Source organism: Garra rufa, chromosome 5 (genome assembly GCF_049309525.1).
Source record: "Garra rufa chromosome 5, GarRuf1.0, whole genome shotgun sequence".
Lineage (NCBI taxonomy): Eukaryota > Metazoa > Chordata > Actinopteri > Cypriniformes > Cyprinidae > Garra > Garra rufa.
Genome location: NC_133365.1, coordinates 35,282,151 through 35,303,748, shown reverse-complemented (window position 1 = coordinate 35,303,748; position 21,598 = coordinate 35,282,151). Strand labels below are relative to the sequence as shown.

Below are 21,598 nucleotides of genomic sequence, written 5' to 3'. Positions count from 1 at the left end.
GTAGGTTTTACCCGTCTTTAGTACAGAATATCCAATAAATACTACACTGTTTGTAAATACTACAACAAAATACTTTACATACACTACCAGTCAAAAGTTTTATAAGTCTCTTATTCTGCTGCATTTATTTGATCCAAAGTACAGCAAAAACAGTAAAATTGTGAAATATTTTACTATTTGAAATAAATTATTTCTATTTGAATATGTTTTAAAATATAATTTATTCCTGATTTCAAAGCTGAATTTTTAGCATCATTACTCCAGTCACACGATCCTTCAGAAATCATTCTAATATTCTGATTTGCTTCTTAAAAACGTTGAAAACAGCAGAAGTACATTTTTTTCCAAGTTTCTTTGATGAATATAAAGTTCAGAAGAACAATCTGAAATAAAAAATCTTCTGTAACATTATAAATGTCTTTATCATCACTTTTGATTAATTTAAAGGTTGTATCAGCGATTTCTAGCCTGAAACATAAAGTGTCAAATTCAGCTGAGCTTTCTTCACGATCCGCTCGCTGCCTGCCCCATAAATTGTCTGTGAAAAAACCGCGTCTCTCTGGTCAGCCTAGGGTCCGAGATATGCCAAAAAAACAATCGGCACTACCAACCTTTCCACACATAAACAAACAGTGTTCCAACCAATCAGCGTCAGGGGGTTGGTGTTGTGGACTTTCGCTCCGCCTCCCTCACATCCCTGCACCAGTAGGAAAGTCCACAATACCAAACCCCTGACGCTGATTGGTTGGAACACTGTTTGATTATCTGTGGAATAGTTGATAGCGCCGATTGTTTTTTTGGCATATCTCGGACCCTAGGCTGACCAGAGAGACGCGGTTTTTTCACAGACAATTTATGGGGCAGACAGCGAGCGGATCGTAAAGAAAGCTCAGCTGAATTTGACACTTTATGTTTCAGGCTAGAAATCGCTGATACAACCTTTAAAGCATCCTTGCTAAAAAAATAAAAAAAAAAGCAATCTATAATTTCTTTCCAAAATAAGAAAAAATAAAATTATACCATTCAAAAGCTTGGAGTCAGTATATAGTGTATAATGTTACAAAAGCTTTTTATTTTAGACAAATGCTGATCTTTGGATATTTCTATTCATCAAAGAATCCTGAAAAAATTTACTCAGCTGTTTTAAATATTAATAATAATAGAAAATGTTTCTTGAACAGCGAATCGGCATATTAGAATGATTTCTAAAGAATCGTGTGACACTGAAGACGTGATGCTAAAAATTTAGCTTTGATCACAGGAATAAATTACATCTTAAAATATATTCAAATAGAAAGCAGTTATTTTAAAATAGTAAAAATATTTCACAATAATACTGCTTTTGCTGTATTTTGGGTCAAATAAATGCAGGCTTGGTGAGCAGAAGAGACTCTTCTCATTAAAAATCTTACTGTCCAAAAACATTTGACTGGTATATATATTTATATACTTTAGTGTTCACAATTTAAAATAATTGTTCTGCATCTTAATATATTTTCAAATCCAATTTATTCCTGTGAAGGGAAAGCTGAATTTTCAGCAGTATTTGCTCCAGTCTTCTGTCTCACATGATCCTTCAGAAATCAGTCTATATGCTTATTTAGTGCTCAAGAAATATTTCTAATTATTATCAATAAGAAATATCTTTGTTGAAACCATGTTACCTTTTTTTCAGGGTTCTCAGATTTTTTTTTTTCAAGGATTATTTGATTAACAGAAAGTTCAACAGAACTTGTAATATTATAAATGTCTTTACTGTCACTTTCGATTAATTTAATATGTCCATGCTGAATAAATGTATACACGCACACACACCTGTAATGCATGAACAAAATAATAGTGCGCTCCATTGAAATTCAGAGTGTGCTGACAACTGTTCAGCATGAGAGACTGATGGGCCACAGCTAAATTACAAATGACCGAATGAATAATTAAAAACATCACTGAAAGCTTTATTTATCAGGGATGATATTAAAATTCTGTAACCATTTCATAGTGAAATTTCAATACATGGAAAAACAGATTAGAAAACAGCCCTGATCTCTGCTCCTGAGAAGACACAGAGTAAAAAAAACGCCAGCAGAAGTCGTCCATCTGTTCTACTACCGCTTCTTTTTTGCTTATGATAATCGGCTAAAAACCCTGTTTTTTTATACCAAGTATATAAAAGTTTACACTTAAAAATGTATAAACATCTAATATGCTAGTGCCTATATCTCATACAATTAAGAAGCCTCACCATCATCCTAAAAAGATAAAAACCTTGTGAGACATGCATTCAGATAAAAAAGGCCCAAAACACTGATTAAAAGTCTTACTACAAATGGCCTCATCAGCGTGGTGATAAAATAAATGATGCTGTATCTCTGCACAAATTGTCCTTCCTTAGAGCAGAGATTCAGGAAATGATCCGTTGCACTCCTGACCATATTTATTCGTTAAAGGTCTCATCTTGTCCTGTTGTACGTGTAAAGGGCTCAGGGTTGAGTTATTGCTATAGTTGTGTTAGCTGACTGGATGTGTTCCACCTGAGCAATGGTCTGATCACCGGGCGCTCGGACTGAGCTGTCTGCGTGGTTTTGGCCTGGAACACCTTCAGAGTATCTACATTTCGCAGAGCCACACTGACAACAAAAGTACTTTTTCTTGATTTGCCAGTAGGCATCACCATAGTCAAACCTGATGAAAGAGGAAAGAAAATTTGATTTAATTCAAGTAACCTGGGAGATTACAATGAATAAATGAAACAAAATGATTAAAAACCATAACGATTTACCCAAGCTCGTCTCCAGCTTGAATAGCCTTGCTTGCATAGAGTGCAATTCGAGGAAAGCGCATGTCCTGGTGTTTGGTGAACACCCGTACCGGGAATAGGTTGGGTTCGCAAAGATGATTCATAAACCTACTAACATTACCATAAAACTGGGCATCAATGCAGTAGACCTCTCCGACCTAGAAAGAAAGAAATCACCATTAAATGCACACAAAAAAACGATCCAAATGAGGTGTGCTCTGTTCACTTTTTAATATACTTTAGCGCCCCCTGAAGGTGACATGCATGAAAAGCATTCACTTGAGAAAATGCACATCTTACATTTTTAGCCAAATTTGAAAAGATAAACCTCTAAACTTGCCTTATTGTCAAGGTTGAACATGTACGAGTCATTTTCCCGAACATTAGCTTCTCCATCTGAAATGATTTCACCTGCAAACCTGCACACAGAGAAAAAAAATCCTCAGGGCACAAGTATTGGACCAAAACAGCAAGAGATTAATCATGTCTGAATAATTGATAATTCCCCTAATGGCTTTCATTTTTGTAGCAAATTTGGCATTAAATTAATATCCTTGACACTGGAGTCAGTAGGAGAGTTCTTCAGAATGCAGACATAGCTTCTTGTGTGCGATTTGTTCATGTTAAAATAATTCTATACCAGGTTAAAATGAAGAGACAACTATAATAAAATGCATTTATGATGGGCCAATGAAGGCTCGTGATAACTTGAAATGATTTAACACAAGCCAAAACAACTATGGTTTTAATATTCTTTTTTTTAAGAACTAGGATTTCCACTGTCATGGATGTACAGCTGAAGTTGAAAGTACATACACCTTGCATAATCTTCAAAATGTTAATTATTTTACCAAAATAAGATGTTATTTTTTTAGTACTGACCTGAATAAGATATTTCACATAAAATAGATTTATATATAGTCCAAAAGAGAAAATAATTACCCTGTTCAAAACTTTACATACACTTAATACAGTGTTCTTATCTGAATGATCCACAGCTGTTTTTTTTTTGTGTTTAGTGATAGTTGTTTATGACTCCCTTGGTTGTCCTGAACAGTTGTCCTGCCCACTGTTCTTCAGAAAATTCCTTCATGTCCCACAATTCTAGTTTTTTTTTTCCAGAGTTTTTGTGTATATGATCCATTTTTTCACACTGAGGACAACTGATGGACTCATATGCATCTCTTACAGAAGGTTCAAACACTTACTGATGCTTCAGAAGCCTAAATATCATAATTTTTTTCATTTAGTACTGCCCTTAAGAAGCTACAGAAGATACATCGTGTTTCCTTCTGAAGCATCAGTGAACGTTTGAACCTTCTGTAATAGTTGCATTTGAGTCCCTCAGTTGTCCTCAGTGTGAAACGGTGGATCTCAAAACCATACAGTCATTGTTGGAAAGAGTTCAAATACACAAAAATGCTGAAAAACCAAAGAATTTGTGGGACCTGAAGGATTTTTCTGAAGAACAGCAGGCAGTTTAACTGTTCAGGACAAACAAGGGACTCATAAACAATTATCACTAAACAAAAAAACACAGCTGTGGATCATTCAGGTAACAACACAGTATTAAGAATCAAGTATATGTAACTTTTGAACGGGGTCATTTTTATAAATTCAACTATTACTTTCTCTAGTGCACTTTTAAATTTGGTAAAACAATCAACATTTTGCAAATTCTGCAAGGTGTATGTAAACTTTTGACTTCAACCGTATAATGATATTTTTATAACAAATATACTTTTTTACTAGTTACCAAGCCCTAAACACTTACTTGGTAGCAATTGTAAGCCAAAAATATATTTAAAAAAACATCCAGTAAATTACGAACAACTGGAAAAGTCATGAGGACTTTGAATATTGTTGTGGATCCATGCTCATTTTGGTGTATTTTTTATTAACGTGTAAAGCAACTGATCTAAAGAAAGGGTCATACTCGCATACGAAAGCTCCTTCAGGAATATCCTGCAGTGTTCGGACCCCCCAGCCCATTCTCTCAGTCCTAAACACCTGCAGTCTGATCCTAAAGACAAGAAAATTATGAAGTTGTGAAAAAAATACATAATACATAAATAAGTTTACAACATATACATAAATACTAGTTATATTACCGAAGGCCATTCTGTATGACTCTATTTCGGCATGTTCTCCAACAGGAACAGGCATGGTTACACTCAAACAGAAAGGGTGGATCATCCCTGCAGAACTCTTTCAACAAGCGTCCATCCTGTACACCAAAAAATCATAGATATCACTAATTTTAATAGTATGCATGACACAAATCATATGGTCATGATGACATCACAGCACAGTCATGATTAGCGACTACTAATATGTTGTGAAACAGCTGCTAAAGAGCTGGGATTGGCAACATCTATTGTTTATGTCACAGCATGATTACTGTATCGTTTATTTTGCTTAAGTGAATAATTTAGCACTAGCAGCATCTTACCTTGTCATACCAACAGCGCATGCTGAGCTGGCCACAGATACAGCTGCTTGATGCACAGTCATCTTTACAACTGCAGTGCTATTTCAGTGAGAGAGAGACAGAGAGGAGCATTTCATATAGCTGTAATAACAGCATTAACCTTGTTATGGCTTTTGACACTACGATTCTCTGAGCTCCTTACCTGTAAGTGCGTTATGTTCTCGTCTATATTCACTTGAGAGGTAAAACAGTTTTCTGGAACGTATTTGAAGTTGCTGGGGCAGGGCTCATGGTCCACCCCATTCACACAAGGCACTGGGATGTCCTCATAGCCTCGGGACACATCTCTGAAAAATGACAAACAGTACCATAATCAGAAAATAATTCCACACACTCTGTGCAAAACGTTCAATAAATTCTGATCTCACCATCATCAAGTCTATCTGCGATTACATAAAAAGACAGAAAAAACTGTGACTGTCTAAATCCGTAAGAACTGTAGCAACATCTCTGAGACGTTTGGAAAAAAATAGAATATGTAACAAATGCAAAATACTGTCTGCGATATTACCTAGCAAAACAGATTTGAGCATAGTACTCTTGGATTACCTGCAGAGGAGTCTTTCTCTTAGGCTGTCTCTGCCTCTCCTAGCATCTGTCAGCTTCTTATTGGTGTTGAGGATTGTCCACATCTTGGAATTTATACTACAGCAGTCCAAAGGAGTCTCGCTATCCTTGTTCTTCAGATTTACATCCGCTCCCCGTGAAAGAAACAGCCTAGAGACAAAGCTTAAGATTAGTCCTTTTACAACTGACGGCATCAACCACAAACCTTTGTCTATTCTCTGATGATAACACATTAGATTAACTGAAGGATTCAGCTCATTCAAAAGTCATTCACTGAAGCAGATATGAGCTGTACTTGTGTCTTTCACCTACAGAGAAACCCAGTTTGCTACCCAGATGGCCTCAAGTGAACTGACTTCCTCTGAAGGGACCTTGGGATAACAGTTCCTTTATATTTCAGTGCTCATACCATATAAAGGGTCTTGCTTCCAGTTATCTAGGTATACTCTCTCTGTTCTAAACTTACATTACACAGTCCAGCTGGTTCTGTCTGACAGCAATGTGTAGAGGTGAGTCTCCATGGATGTTCACAGCGTGTAGGTCAGATCTCTTGTCAAGCAGCAGCTGAGCAATCTCATCACAGCCGGAGAATGCTGCCCAGTGGAGGCAGACGTTCTCCTCCTAGATGACACATCAGACCACAAGCAAAATTCATCTCTGGATCTATCACACACATGCATTAGTGATTCTTGGGGTTGGTAAGTTTAGTGATTCTTCAGAAATCATTCTAATATGCTCTAATATAACTTCTCAAAAAATATATATATATTATCAACGTTTGAAACCAGCTTAAAGTGTTTATCCAAAGAAGAAAATTCTGTCATTAGTTACTCAACCTCACCTTTGTTCATGTTCAGAACACAAATCAGTGAGCTTTCTGACTCTGCACAGACAGCAGTGCTATGTTTTATGGTCCAAGAAGGTAGTAAGGACATTGTTAAAATAATCCATGTGACTTCAGTGGCAAAAATCTGCAAGTGGTAGTTGCTTTGCTGTCTATGCAGGGTCAGAAAGCTCTTGGATTACCTCAAAAACATCTTAATTTGTGTTCTGAAGATGAATGAAGGTCTTACAGGTTTGTAACGACATGGGGGTGAGTAATTAAAGACAGAATTTTAATTTTTGTGTGAACTATCCCTTTAATACATTTTCTTTTCAGGATTCTTTGATTAATAGAAAGTGCTGAATAAAAATGTATTTATTTATTTATTTATTAATCTTTTGAATAGCAGTGTACATGTTCAGCCAGAAATCTATGAACTGATTTACAATCAGATCGTTTGACATGCAAATATTTGCAGGCAATGCATTTGTGGGGTCTGATTTTACAGATGAAGAAGTAGAAATGGATCAAAAAGCTGAAATCTTGAGATGAAATACTCGAAATTTGTGAAACAAGTCACAAACCTTGTCTCTTATTTGGACATCAGCTCCTGCTGAGATCAGCATCTTCACCTGTTCTAGATTCGTGTTTTCAGTTGCCCAGGTAAGAGGAGCCCAACCACCATCATCCTAACCAAAAGGATGACCCATAAGCTTTAATTATTATAATCCATTTAATATCAGCAACTAAGCACTCTAGTATCCTTACAACATCCAATAATTGGCAGTTTTGGTGTCAAGTCCTTCTTAAAACATTCTAAAAAACTAAAATTAAAATAATTTAAAGGTAAATAAATAATGTATATTCTATATCAAACTCGTGCAGTGTTACCTTACAGTTGACGTCTATGGATGGCATGGACACAAGATACTGCAGCACACCTGTGTGTCCTCCTCTAGCTGCCAAGTGAAGACATGTAGAGCCTCTCATATCCTGTGAAGTGCAGGCATAATTTACTAGATTTGAAGAATGCAAATGCTTTGCATACTGAACACATGGAATACAGCGGCTTAGGGATTTCAATAAAGCGTTGTCAAAAGTACTAACGTCGATACTGAAATTTTAAAAACGTGACAATACCAGCATTTCCCCACTAGCATTTTGACACTGTTGAGCAGATTCTTAAACACCTCTGATTTGCCATTGTGTTCACGCGCTCAACAGATTTACTATATTGCCAAAAGTATTGAGACATCCCCTTCTAATGAACCAGTTTCACTACTGTAGTCATTTCCATAAGTACAAATCTTAAAGTTTAAGCATATAATGATATTCTAGGGAATTGTGTGCTTCTAATTTTATAGCAACAGTTTGGACAGGACCCTTTTCTATTTTAACCTGACAATGCTTCTGTGTATAAGACAAGGTTCAAATAGAAATGATTAATTCAGTCAGTGTGAAAGAACATGACTGGTCTGCAGAAAGCCATGTCCTAATCCCAGTTTAACACCTCTGGTGTGACTTTAAACGCAGACCTTGAGCCAAAACCTCATCACCAAACACCAATGACTTGTCCATGCACTACATGGACAAAAGTATTGGGACATCCCCTTCTTTAGAACAGAAAAAGGTACTTCTAAAACTGTGGCAACAATATGGAAATATAATCAATGTATTTATTTATTTAAAAATTGTATTTTCATCTCTGTTGCAACAGTTTTGGATTTGTCTAAAATAACTGTACCTATACGTACAGTCATTGGTGTTTGGTGATGAGTTTTTGGCTCAAGGTCTGTATTTAAAGTCACACCATTAATCATTTCGATTTGAGCCTTGCCTTGTACAAAGAGACATTGTCCTGTTAGAATAGAAAATGTCCTGTCCAAACTGCTGCTATAAAATTAGAAGCACACAATTCCCTAGAATATCATTATATGCTTAAATATTAAGATTTGTACTCATGGAAATTACTAAAGTAGAAATTACTCAACGCTCCTGTGTGCATCTGTATACGTGTTTGGTGAAAATCTTGAAAGATGTGTATTTTTGAAGCAATGATCATTGTAGCCAATCACAGACACATCTGTTGAGCGCGTGATCTAATGGCCAATCAGAGGTGTTTAAGAATCCACTCAAAATGCTGGTATTGTCACATTTTTTTACATTTCAGTACTGATGTCGGTACTGTTGACAACACTAGTTCAATACCTCATTAGCTCAATGGGTAGCATGAGATAACTACAGCAAAACATTTTATATTTTTATAGTTTTTGTATTTCATTTGTATTTTACACAGATGAATGCTGCACCTTATGCCCAGTAGAAGCACCAGCTTTCAGTAAGTATTTCACTGTTTCTAGATGATTGTTCTCACAGGCGTACATCAGAGGAGTTCTCTGCTCTGCATCACACATGTCCAGGTTTGCACCAGCCTATAGAGAGATAAGAGATCATTTTCATTACTAAAGCTAAACATTCATTAAGAGGATATTATACTGGATGTGCTCTTGGAAAACTGAATATTTAAAAAATAATAAAATATATATAAATAAAACAAAACATTTTTTTTTAAACCCTAAATAATTTAAGTTCATACTCATGTTATACAAAGTAATGACATCAGGTCCTATTACAACTGTTTTCAACTGTTAACGTAAGAATAATATGACACTGAGGACTGAAGTAATTCAGCTTTGCCATCACAGGAATAAATTACATTTTGAAGCATAAAAAAATTGTTATATTTCTCAATATTTTTGCTTTTTACTGTATTTTTTTTTTTAAATCTGCCTTGCTACAGACCCTACCCTAAACTTTTGAAAGGTAGAGTATTATTTAGAAAACTAAATCATTTTTAAATGTGAATGTGTGTTATTAGCATAAGCAGTACCTGCAATAGTACATGGCAGATCTCTTTATGCCCCTCCTCAGCAGCACAATGCAAGGAAGTCTTTCTCTTCTCGCTGTCCATCCGCAAGTTTGGATCCACACCTTCCACTGATTACAAACAAAATAATCACAGTTATCAATGACTTGTACTATCATCTGATATATATATAAGACTGTTTTTTCTAAAGGGTTTGCTTACCCAAAAATTTAAATTCTGTCATTAATTACTCACCCTCATGTTGTTCCAAACCCGTAAGACCTTAATTCGTCTTTGTACACATATTAAGATATTTTTGATGAAATCCGAGAGCTCTCTGACCCTTTATAGACAGCAAGGATCCTTCCACTTTCAAGGCACAGAAACGTACCAAGAACATCGGCAAAATAGTCCATGTGACATGAGTGTACTTTTTGTGCGCAAAAAAAAAAGCTTTATTCAACAATTCTTCTCTTCTACTTGGAGAGTATCAGGACCATATACGCATGCGTCGTGATACTCTCCAAAATGACGCTAAGCTGACGCAGAGGAGAATTGTTGAATAAAGTTGCTATTTTGGGGGGGTTTTTAGCACATAAAGAATTTTCGTAGCTTCATAAAATTACGACTGAACCACAGATGTCAAGAATATCTTAATTTGTGTTCTGAAGACGAACAAAATTCTTATGGGTTTGGAACAACATGAGGGTGACTAATTAATGATTTTCATTTTTGGGAGAACTAAATCTTTAATAAAGGCCTTACCCAGCATATGCAGGATCCTCTGGAGCTCTCCTCTCTTAGCAGAAAAATAAAGCTGCTTTGGGGGCAGCTTGAATTTCTTATACCTTTAAAATGTGCAATAATTAAGTTACAGATCAAATAAACATTAATTTCTAATACACTTATTTACTGATACAGAATCAGGACATGACCAGTGTACAAAACCCAGATCCTTACTTCCCATCCTCGAGTGCATTTAAAACGCTTTCCAGTGATTCTTTAGCAGGGTCTAATATTCCACCAACAGTTACAGAGTCCAATTTAGCCCTGCTGTGAGAAACAATCATTATGGATATATAACCAGGGTGAACAAACATATCACTACAGTACGACAGTAGATAAGAAAAATGACATGGGAACAGGTACAGATAAACATTTTCAAACACCAGGATGACCTGATCTAAACTTACTCCATTAAGGCGGTGTCTCTTTTGTGGGCAGGCACAGCAGCTGTTGGCACTGCATTAACACAGTCTGGTTTGGGGATTGTGACCTCCTTAGCATGACTAGCCTCCTCACCGCAGTGTGGGCAGTAGACCTGACCTCGGATCAGAGAGGCACAGCTCCGGTGAAAGCGGTGAGAGATGTTCCCATCTGGCTGACACTCCATAAACGTACCCTGGATTAGACAGACCACTATAATATTAGTTTTGAAATGTAAGTGTATCAGGGTTTACACTCCATAGCTGAACTATTAAAGGGACAGTTCACACAAAAATGAAAATTATGTCATTAATTTTTCACCCTCATGTTGTTTCAAACCTGTAAGACCTTACAGTAGGTAGTAAGGACATAGTTAAAACAGTCCATCTGACATCAGTTGTTCAACTGTCATGAAGCTACGAGAATACTTTTTGTGTGCAAAGAAAACAAAAATAACTTTATTTAACGATTTCTTCTCTTCCGTGTCGGTCACTGCCACATGTTCGCAAGAGTACAGAAAGTTCTCGGATTTCATCATAAATATCTTAATTTCTGTTCCAAAGATGAACAAAGGTCTTACGGGTCTGGCACGACATGAGGGTGAGTAATTAATAACAGAATTTTAATTTTTGGCTGAACTATCCTTTTTTTTTCCATTAAAAAATGTAGCCCCAAAAGAAATAATTAGCACTACAAAAATATGTTTAAAATTAATCACACTCACATGAGACCTAATAAAACTAGTTAAATTCCACATGGTCCACACTAAAAACTTATTAATCATGGCTGACTGCTAATAGCTGACAAAATGTGATAATAGCACATTTTTACAATGGCATCCCAAGGCCATGTCTCTAATGTATTTGTTTGTTAGAACAAAAATAAAAGATGAATGCACTTCATACACCACTACTCATAAGTTTTTTTGTTTATTTCTGGAGTAATGGCTGCAGACAATTCAGCTTTGCCATCACACAATTAAATTATATTTTAAAAAACCTTAAAATAGATAACATGAAATATTACTGTTTAAAGGTCCCATATTGTACACATTTCTGGAGGTTTATTTTAGTTGTTGATGTCCTTAAGAATATATATTTGCGGTATAAGTGCCAAAATCCATCTCAATACATTTTTACAGCTCCTTTTTTAGGAGCTCTGTCAAAAACAGGTCGATTTTGGCCCATCTAATTAATATTCATGAGCCTCTCTTCTGATTGGCCTGTTGTTTTCTGAGTGACGCACAGCCAGGCCAATCACAGGTAACTACGGTCATGTATGCTTTAGCCGAGCCCAGAGTCATAGAGAGAGCCTAGCTTGCTGATACTCAACAGGATATTTCAGAATGATCATTAATGTTTTTTCTTTTTCAAACACCGAATGCAGTAAGTTACATAACTGTTGCTTTAGTAAAGCCCCTTTCACAATGCACGCTGATTCTGGAAAATTACGGGAACGAGCGCTGTGTGAACAAAAGCCAGAACCATAAAGGCAGTGTTGTGATGATGCACGTTATCATGCGACTCTTCATGACGAAAAAATACGTGCAAAGTGGAATGAAGCGGCGATCAGACAGAGACAGCTCCGCACTATCAGCGCTGAAGCACAGTTTGTTCAGGTTAGTTTCAGTTTAGTGAATCGTACGCGTCGCATTACATCTCACATCCAAACGTCACGTCTTTATGGGTTGTGTGTAAAGCACGCACAGATTCCGGAAAACAACTGTGAATGAACCAAATTAAACAACTCCGGAACAAATCATGGGAAACATTATCCGTGTATTTACCGGAATCGCTGTGTGAAAGAGGCTGAAGTTGACTGCCACTGGTCTCTTATATTCACCTTGTTCTGAAGCCTGTGCAATGAGGTAGTTTCGACATCTATAGACTGAACAGGGTTTTCTCGACTTGTTTTCGTGTTGTTGTTGCTTAGCAATGTTATGGACACAATATTGTCTGGGTTTGACAAAAGGAGGGTGGGACGGTGGTTGGTGCTCGGGGTGGTGACTGAAAGCGGTGACTGAGTAGATCGGATGTCACATCTGTACGGAAGTCACAGCGGCTTGTGAAAATGAACAGCTACTTTAAGCAGGCTGTGTGCAGTTTACTGTGGATTGACTGTTTTGAAACTCATATGGTAGTTACATAGCCCCTAGACCTCAGTTATCATGAAAAAAGCCAGGAAATTTCGATTTTGACAATATGGGACCTTTAACTGGATTTTTGATCAAATAAATGCAGACGTTCAAAAACACTGACAAATCTTACTGACCCCATACTTTTGAATGCTTGTGTATGTTTTACTTACAGCCCTGCAGAAGAAACCACAGCCTGGGCAGCTCTGATGTTTCACCATACCCGCACGATGATCCTCGCACAACACTAGCAATGGAATCCTTAGAGAGGGACGCATCATTTCCTGCTTCAGAATCACCTTCCGACATAAACTCAGCTAGAGAGAGGGGGAAAAAAACTCACATTTACTCAAAAACTTTTTCTTTAATACCCACTTTCCTAAAATCGATTTACCTTTTACTAATTAAACACATTAGCATAATGCTATCACACATACAGTGGTGGCCAAAATTATTAGAACACCAGCTAAAAATGATTTTTAAGTCTGTTATTTCTATCTTTTGCTGTAGTGTGTCAGTAGGAAATATCAGTTTGCATTTCCAAACATTCATTTAGCCATTAATTGTAATAATCAAGTGAGATTTTTATTTGCACAAGGAGTCTGACAACAGCCAGTGCTCCACACAGAGATCTGATCTCATCATCATCCAGTCTGTCTGGAATGACATGAAGAAATACAACAAGCTGAGACTAAATCCAGAAGAACTGTGGCAACATCTCCAAGATGCTTCAAGAAACCTACCTGCAAAGCTTCCTGAAAAACTATGGGTAAGTGCACCTTGGACAAAAGCTGTTTTAAACGCAAAGGATGGTCACACCAAATGTTGATTTAATTTAGTTAATAGAAGTTAATTGATAAACTTTTAACAGTACTGTAGCTTTGCAGGTAGGTTTCTTGAAGCATCTTGGAGACGTTGCCACAGTTATTCTGGATTTAGTCTGTCTCAGTTTGTTCTGTTTCTTCATGTGATTCCAGACAGACTGGATGATGATGAGATCAGATCTCTGTGTGGAGCACTGGCTGTTGTCAGACTCCTTGTGCAAACAAACATCTCCTTGGATTACTACAACTAATGGCAAAATTAATGTTTGAAAATGTAAACCGATATTTCCTATTTACACACTACAACAAAAGATAGAAATAACTGACTTAAAGCCATTTTCTAGCTGGTGAAAATTAGGGCTGCTTGATTTTGGCAAAAATCATAATCACGATCATTTGTCAATATTGTGATCACGATTATTTAACACGATGACGACTGGGTCCAAAACTTTACATTAGTGATTAATTTGAAGATGCAAATAAAATAAAAAAACAGTGCTTTAAAAAAAAATATATATATATATATATATTTTTTTTTTTAAAGCACTGTTTTTTTATTTTATTTGCATCTTATTTGCATCTTCTACACACATATATCATCTACATGCATCATCTATACACATATATATACAGTTGCAATCGAAATTATTCAACCCCCTTGACCTGCAAGACATTTTGCTGCAGAGAACAAAATTTTGTGAAAGCAATTCAACAAATGGATCAGTACACTAATGGAGGAAGTTTATTAATACACACTTCAGTAATTCTGAGAACATAAGTTGATGAATAATGAAAGGAAATCAAATTGGATCCAAACGTTCATGTTCACATTTATTCAACCCCTAAATTTAAAATTTTGTGCAGAATCTTTTATTCTTTAAAACCACCAATTAATGCTACTTGGAAGTGCTTAGAGGCGTCTGTCACCTCTCTACTGCAAACTTGGCCCATTCCTCGCCTCAAAAAGCTTTCAGATCACTGATAATCTTTGGTAAATCTGGAGACTGAACAGGCCAATCAAGAACATTCTATGACTGAACCCTGAACCAAGCTTAAGTAGATTTGGATGTATACTTTGGCATGATTGTCCTGCAGGAAAGTCCTTTGATCACTAGCTTCAGTCTTTGGACCAAAGGCATCACAATTCTAGTCAAAATGACCTGATACTTAATTATAATTTTCAGTTTGGTCACATCACTCCATTAAAACATTCTTCCAGAACTCCACAGGTCTATCCAAATTAATTTTAGCACGTTCAATCTGCCTTTTGTGTTCTTCTTGGTCAAGAGTGGTATTTGGCAAGATGCCTCAACATGAAAGCCATACTTGTCTGGTGTTTATTTAATACACTGCATTGAAATGTTTTTCCTACTTTCGTCGGGTCATCTTGCAAGTCTTTGGCTGTACATTGCAGGTTTTTCTCAGTTGCTCTGACCAAACATTTTATGATATTGTGCTTTTTTTTGTTCAACACCCTCAAGAGGTTTTCTGGTACAACACACTTTAAACTAGGGAATGAGGCTGCCAGCTGTGTCTCTATGAACTTGTAATGTCTTAGAAATGTTCACGTAGCCTTAGACTTTCTAATATAATACAATTATTTCTTCTCTATAGCTTTTGTGAGAGCTCTGTAGACTTTACCATATTTGCTACTCAACTTCAGCACATGCATGGGCTAAATGTATGTGTAAAAGCCCAAGCTAATTCTTTTTTTTTTTTTTTTTTTTTTTTTTTTTTTTATATAATAGAGTTTTAATAGAATAGAATTTTGTTCCCTACCATAAAAATAAGTCACTTAAAACAGCAATATTGAATAGGGGTTGAATAATTATGACATAGCTGTGTTATTAAAAAATCCTATAATTCAAAAACATTACATTATATATTGACATTATCACTTTTAATATGCCAGCAAACTGTTGTAAATGCAATTTTTATAAAGTTCTGGATCTTCAGAAAAGCTTGTATTTGTAAAGTACTGCAGTCTTTAGGGGCTTGAATAATTTCGATTGCAACTGTATACTGAATACTTCTAGTCTATAGTAGTCTAACAATACTACAGAAATCGAATGCAATTATTTGAATGTAAAATAAAATAGCGTCTTCACTGTAAACATACTTTGTTACAAAAGTCCTTCATTCAAGAGCAGTGAGTGATTTTTCTCTTTGTATTTTTACATTTATTAATATTAAGAATCATAAAACATGTTCTACCTTTCCATCAACACTCTCTACAGCCATGCACTTGCCCTCAGCAAGAGTTACTACATCCTGGTTCTTCGGTGCCTCCATGCGACAGCTACACAGCGGAGGTTCCAACGTGTCATCAGTCTCCATGTTCTCTTTATCCTGCGGCAAACCTGATAAACACAAATACTTAAGTTTACTTTAGGTAGTGGATCTCTTATTGTTTTAGCCCTCTCATTCTAGAATATCCTATCCAACTAAACCCTCCCTGATCTGCAATTTCTCTCTTTTTCATTATGAGGTATATATATGCAACAGGTGTTGATTTCTATGAAACGGTCTGCGTGTATGTTGCCATGTGCTCTTACTGCCTCACAAAGTCAGAATGCTCTGTCTGAAACCTGTCTCTGCTCATTTTGAGATCAACCTATCAGATGAAAACAAACAGATAGGAAGTATACACACTTCATGAGGTGGCGGCATTAAGTACATTAAAAAAGAACGGAAAGAAGTGGACTCTCAATTCTATTGTCTAGGTGTAGATATTATCTACCTGTGGGTATTGATGTGAACATGCTTTCATGAGCCAGAGCATGTAGAGGCAGCTCTGTGTATTCTTCAACATGGCCTTGAGGAAGGTCCACTGTTTCCTTGTGCTTATGCGGTTCTGCTGCAATTTCTTTCTCAGCCGCTGAAGTCTGCTTCTCTGGTTTCTCAGGACTGATTACATTTTTGAATGCCTCCTCAATGGACATCTGTCCACCTTTGGATCCAGCGGTACGTGAATCCTCCTGCAGGGTTTGGAAACAAAGATCTTGAATGTTCAGATTTGACTGTTCAGAGAATGACTTAATTTCACACACACAGACGTAGTCCAATGTGTAAGATATCAGACCTGCTCATTTGAAGAGGACAATGAGACATTCGGTTTCTTGGACACTTTTGGTTTCTTTTTAGGAACAAAATTATATAAGCCCATTTTTCTTTTCTTCTTCTTGGAGGCTGCAGAAGAATACAAACAAAGGGGCATACAATTGTTTTACTCTCTTGTGTTCTAAACAAAGAGATTTTAATGTATCTAAGCTTTTTAGCTAAAAATCCCCACCTGTTGGTGTTGAGTCTTTGAGTTCCTGAGGTAAACTGAGATGCTGTGTGGGCGAGGACTCCACGTCTCTCTCATACACACTTTTCTCTCTGTTCATTGTCTTTGTTGTTGCATTAATAAAAACAGACATATACATATATGATATGTAAGTCTTTTTTCATAAAGTATGGGGACAGAAAGTTTTTTTTAATTAGTTAATGAATTTACTCATCAAGGATGCATTAAATTGTTCCAGAGTTACTGTAAAGATTTTTTTTTTTTTTTAATAAATGCTGTTATTATGAACTTTCTAATCATCAGAATCCACAAGAATCCTAGTAGAGTTAGTAGAGTAATGGCTACTAAAAATTCAGCTTTGCCATCACAGGAATAAATCACATTTCAAAAAATATAAAAACAGAAAACTGTTATTTTAAACTGTAATAAAGTTTACATATTACTGTTTTTGCTGTATTTTGAGCAAATAAGCGCAGCATTGGCGAGCTTAAGAAAATATATTACTGGCTGATCTTACTGACTGAATGGCACCCAGCCAAAAGATTTTGAACAATAAGATTTTTCATGTTTTTTAGAGAAGTCTCTTCTGCTCACCAATCCTGCATTCATTTGGTCTAAAGCTAAAACTGTAAATTTTACCATTTAAAATAACTGTTTTCTATTTGAATATATTTTAAAATGTAATTTATTCCTATGACCAAAGCTGAATTTTTTGCATCATTACTCCAGTCACATGAACCTTCAGAAACCATGCTAATATTCTGATTTGCTGTTCAAAAACATTTATTATTAATATGTTTAAAACAGCCAAGTAGATTTTTTTCTGGTTTCTTTCTCTGTTCGAAAAAGTAGCTTTGGATCTTTCTATTCATCAAAGAATCCTGAAGAAAAAAAAAAAATACTGAACTGTTTTAAATATTGATAATAATAAAAATAAAAGATGTTTCCTGAACAGCAAATCAGCATATTAGAATGATTTCTGAAGGATCATGTGACACTGAAGACTGGAGTAATGATGCTGAAATTTTAGCTTTAATAACAAGAATAAATTACATTTTAAAATATATTCAAATATAAAATGATTATATTAAATAGTAAAAAAATAATAAATAAAAAAATAATACTGTTTTTGCTGTACTTTCGATCACATAAATGTAGGCTTGGTGAGCAGAAGAGACATTAAAGATCTTACTGTTCAAAACTTTTATTCTATTCATTGTGGTCAGGGGAGAGGGGGGTCCCACCCATCAAACTGTCCCAGGCCCTTTGCATTTGACTAAGCACCAGTACAAATCCCCAACCACATTCAGAAATGTCTGTTAGTCTGATAATCAATACCCAAGTCTTCCACATTTTCCAGACTGATTACTATGAACTAGACAATACATAAGCAGCAAACAGCATGCTACCTTCAGAGCAGATGGAGCTGGTGCTGATCTAACCATGGTTTTCCAAGCCAAACGTGGTGGAGCAGGATTCACAGCTTTAAACTCCTCCGGCCCTCTCTGTGCATCCCCTTCCTGTCTGGCTGCAGGTAAGGACAAAGTGGGGATGCTCTTGGCAGCATTACCAGACTCAGAACTCTGTGTTCCTGGAGCATCTTGTTTATCTTGCTGGATAGAGTCATGGTTTCCTGAGATGATGTTTTCAGCTGGTAGCTTGAGGGATGTCTGGCCAGAGAGTAGCAGAAAGTTGGTCCCTGTGCTCTTCGTGCTGCCTAGAGCACTCTGTTGTTTACCAACTTTTGGAGCTGCACCGAGGGATTTGGACTTCCTGCCTTTTCTCGGAGGGTCCGCAAGGCTGTCCATACCTACAATCACAGCATTATATAATATGAAAAACTAAGTATGTGGAAAAACTATGTAAAATACAGAAAAAGAGATGTAAACAATGAGCATTTCACACTTAGAGGAATCAAATCTGAAGAATCCCAGATGACAGTAATGTTATAGAGTGTTTATATGACACATCATCAATTGGCTATATTGACGGCATGGAGCTTAAACAATGACATTGAACTGAATTAAACTTTTGGGCTTTACTAATCGGTTGGACCAGGAAAAACATTTGGAGTACTATGGACTGCCAAAAGATAGTGAGTGTAAAAACAAAAGGAACAAAAGGTGTCTGTGGTTGCCCAAACTGAACCAGGATTTCCAGGGCAATAATCTTGACAACATTCATGTTTGTTCTTATAATTTCCAGTCAGGTAAGTGAAATCTTAGGCTAATATTTTAATTAATACTGCTAGAATGTATCTTTACCACCTATTAACTTTAGTTTGTCAAAGTATTGTGCCCTTTCCTGCTTCTTAAGTCCTTCTCTATATGATTTAGCAGCTTCTATGCATTTATTCCATAGTTTAGACAGCATAAATTAGTAGAAAAATGTATTCAGTAGTATATTTTGTCTGCAATCCATGCTGTTGTTTACATCTGAGTATCACCAATATGGCCATGCAGCCTGGTAACCGTTTCATAAGTGCAAACCTCTATTATAAATTACCAAATTACTGAACTCACCTTTCTTGGACTTGGCCATGGCAGGGGGAACCTGGAGCAATCCAAGAAGACCTCCAAGTTCCTTCCTCTGTGACAAACGAAAAAAATGAAACAATTAAAATGATTCTAGATATTGTCACTTTTTTTTAAAATACATATTTATTGGTATTGATGGGGATAAAAATAATATATGTGACCCTGGAACACAATACCAGTCATAAGAGTCAAATTCATCTGAAAGATTAATAAATAAGATGTATGGTTAGTTATGATTGGAACAATATTTGGCTGAGATACAACTATTTGAAAATCGTCTTTAAATTTGTCCAAATTAAGTTCTTATCAATGCTTATAATCAAAAATTGAGTTTTGATGTATTTACGGTAGATATTTTACAAAATATCTTCATAGAACATGATCTTTACTTAACATCTTAATGATTTTTGGCATAAAAGAAAAATTGATCATTTTGACACATACTATATATATTTTGGCTATTGCTACAAATATACCCGAGCTACTTAAGACTGGTTTTGTGGTCCAGGGTCATATATATATATCGGGCTCTAAAGGGCTTCGTTTGAAAATCTATTAAACTGCCTACTTAGAACATTTTAACCATAAAATGCTGTCTGACTGGGCATCACTAGATTTTGAGACACTGCCAACAAATCTCTATTCGGCCCTCCAAAACGCTAAATCTTACTTTCTTTGCATTGTTGATAAGACAAAGGAGCCTATTATGCTCGTGATTTCCTGTGTGTTATTAACTGAGGAACATAACAACATTTGTTAATGTTTATGTCGGACGCAGCGCGCTCACTGTGGGCGGAATTACAATGAACAACATGAAACAATGTAGCTAACAAACGCGCATGACACCAGCCACAACACAACAAATCTAGACAATGCGTGCATCTATAAACTTCATTCTGCGTGGGACATTTATCCACAGAAATGACTGATTTGCACATACTTACCCGTTAACTTATGATGGTTTGCATTTTTTGTAAAATAACTCAGTTCATTCCGAAAGTTTAGAGGCTTGTCTTCCTCTTCACTTCCCTGCTACATGCGCCCTGCGACTGTCATGTGACCACACCGCGCCCTCTACTGGTAAGGGGGCGTTTTAGGCCTGGGTTTGGTTGCACAATGCAGACTGGCGGAATGTAAACAAAACTGCTTGATATTGCAAACTGGTGTGTATTACCATATTATTTTAATGTATTATCTTAATTATAAACACATTGTTTGTAATACAAACAGTTTTACCATTTACTGCACATTGTTATTGTTTTCGTTATTTCCCTATAATGGCTAATAAACCCAAGCTTACTTTTAAGAAAAAGGTGGATAGAAATTAGTTTGAAATCACTGACCACTCTGAAAGCTATTATATAATTTGCAGTCTCACATGCACTTTTTCTAATGTGCAGCAGTTGTAGGGTGACCATATTTTAGTTTTCAAAAAAAGAGGACAGGGGTGGGGGTGGGGGGGTTGTGTTCTAGTTTTGGTATCAAAATATGTACCACAGTTTTATCACAGGTACAATGCAAAATGTTTAAATGCAAGCATTTCAGTCAACTGGAATTTATGCAATATTTCAAACTTTTAACCCACGGGGGAAATCAGCATTATTCCGTGAAAAAAATGTGGATTTGGCAACCCTACCTCCAACACGAACTGCATCCAAAGCGATTTAAATACTCTGCATATTGATAGCGACTCCGTGATGCGAGAAAATTATATTAAATACTAGACACTACTAAGGCTTTAAAACAAAAACGCAATGAATGGCGACTGTAGAAAGCAAAAGCCGAATCCCGGCTTAAGGCAGCACTGTATAATTTCTCCTTTCACATTTACTACATTATGGCATACATACAGTTTGAGTTACAGCTACTGTTTATGCTTTTATGCAAGGTCTACCATCTATTTTCTTAAACGAATATTCACCCTATGCAACAAGATATAATATAACAAGCCTATTGAATATTCATGTCTAAGTCACAAGAAATGTAAAAAAATAATAATAATAATTTACATTGTTTAAAAGAATATAATGCAATTTTTCAGTTTCAAAATTGTATTAATCTGTACAC

The 21,598-nt window shown here is 36.1% G+C and overlaps 1 protein-coding gene across 3 annotated transcripts; it reads right to left on the bottom strand.

The window, feature by feature from the left end:
- Positions 1 to 1,926: 1,926 nt before the first annotated feature.
- ehmt1a (euchromatic histone-lysine N-methyltransferase 1a) lies at positions 1,927 to 20,574 on the bottom strand. Of its 3 annotated transcripts, none has more exons than XM_073839901.1 (24): positions 20,476 to 20,574; positions 19,517 to 19,583; positions 18,404 to 18,804; positions 16,998 to 17,097; positions 16,788 to 16,894; positions 16,446 to 16,683; positions 15,920 to 16,065; positions 13,055 to 13,198; positions 10,735 to 10,943; positions 10,502 to 10,594; positions 10,307 to 10,389; positions 9,566 to 9,672; positions 8,985 to 9,107; positions 7,567 to 7,668; positions 7,260 to 7,364; positions 6,319 to 6,473; positions 5,835 to 6,002; positions 5,428 to 5,572; positions 5,247 to 5,324; positions 4,906 to 5,021; positions 4,731 to 4,817; positions 3,135 to 3,213; positions 2,777 to 2,952; positions 1,927 to 2,679 (listed from the first exon to the last, which is right to left on the bottom strand). In XM_073839901.1, exons 2-24 carry the CDS (start codon positions 19,533 to 19,535, stop codon positions 2,478 to 2,480), a joined length of 3,183 nt encoding a protein of 1,060 aa, XP_073696002.1. In that variant the 5' UTR covers positions 19,536 to 19,583; positions 20,476 to 20,574; the 3' UTR covers positions 1,927 to 2,477. The 3 variants fall into 3 exon arrangements, with proteins under 3 accessions (XP_073696002.1, XP_073696003.1, XP_073696004.1); XM_073839902.1 differs by having other exon boundaries at positions 10,502 to 10,591; XM_073839903.1 differs by lacking the exons at positions 16,788 to 16,894; positions 16,998 to 17,097.
- Positions 20,575 to 21,598: the final 1,024 nt, after the last annotated feature.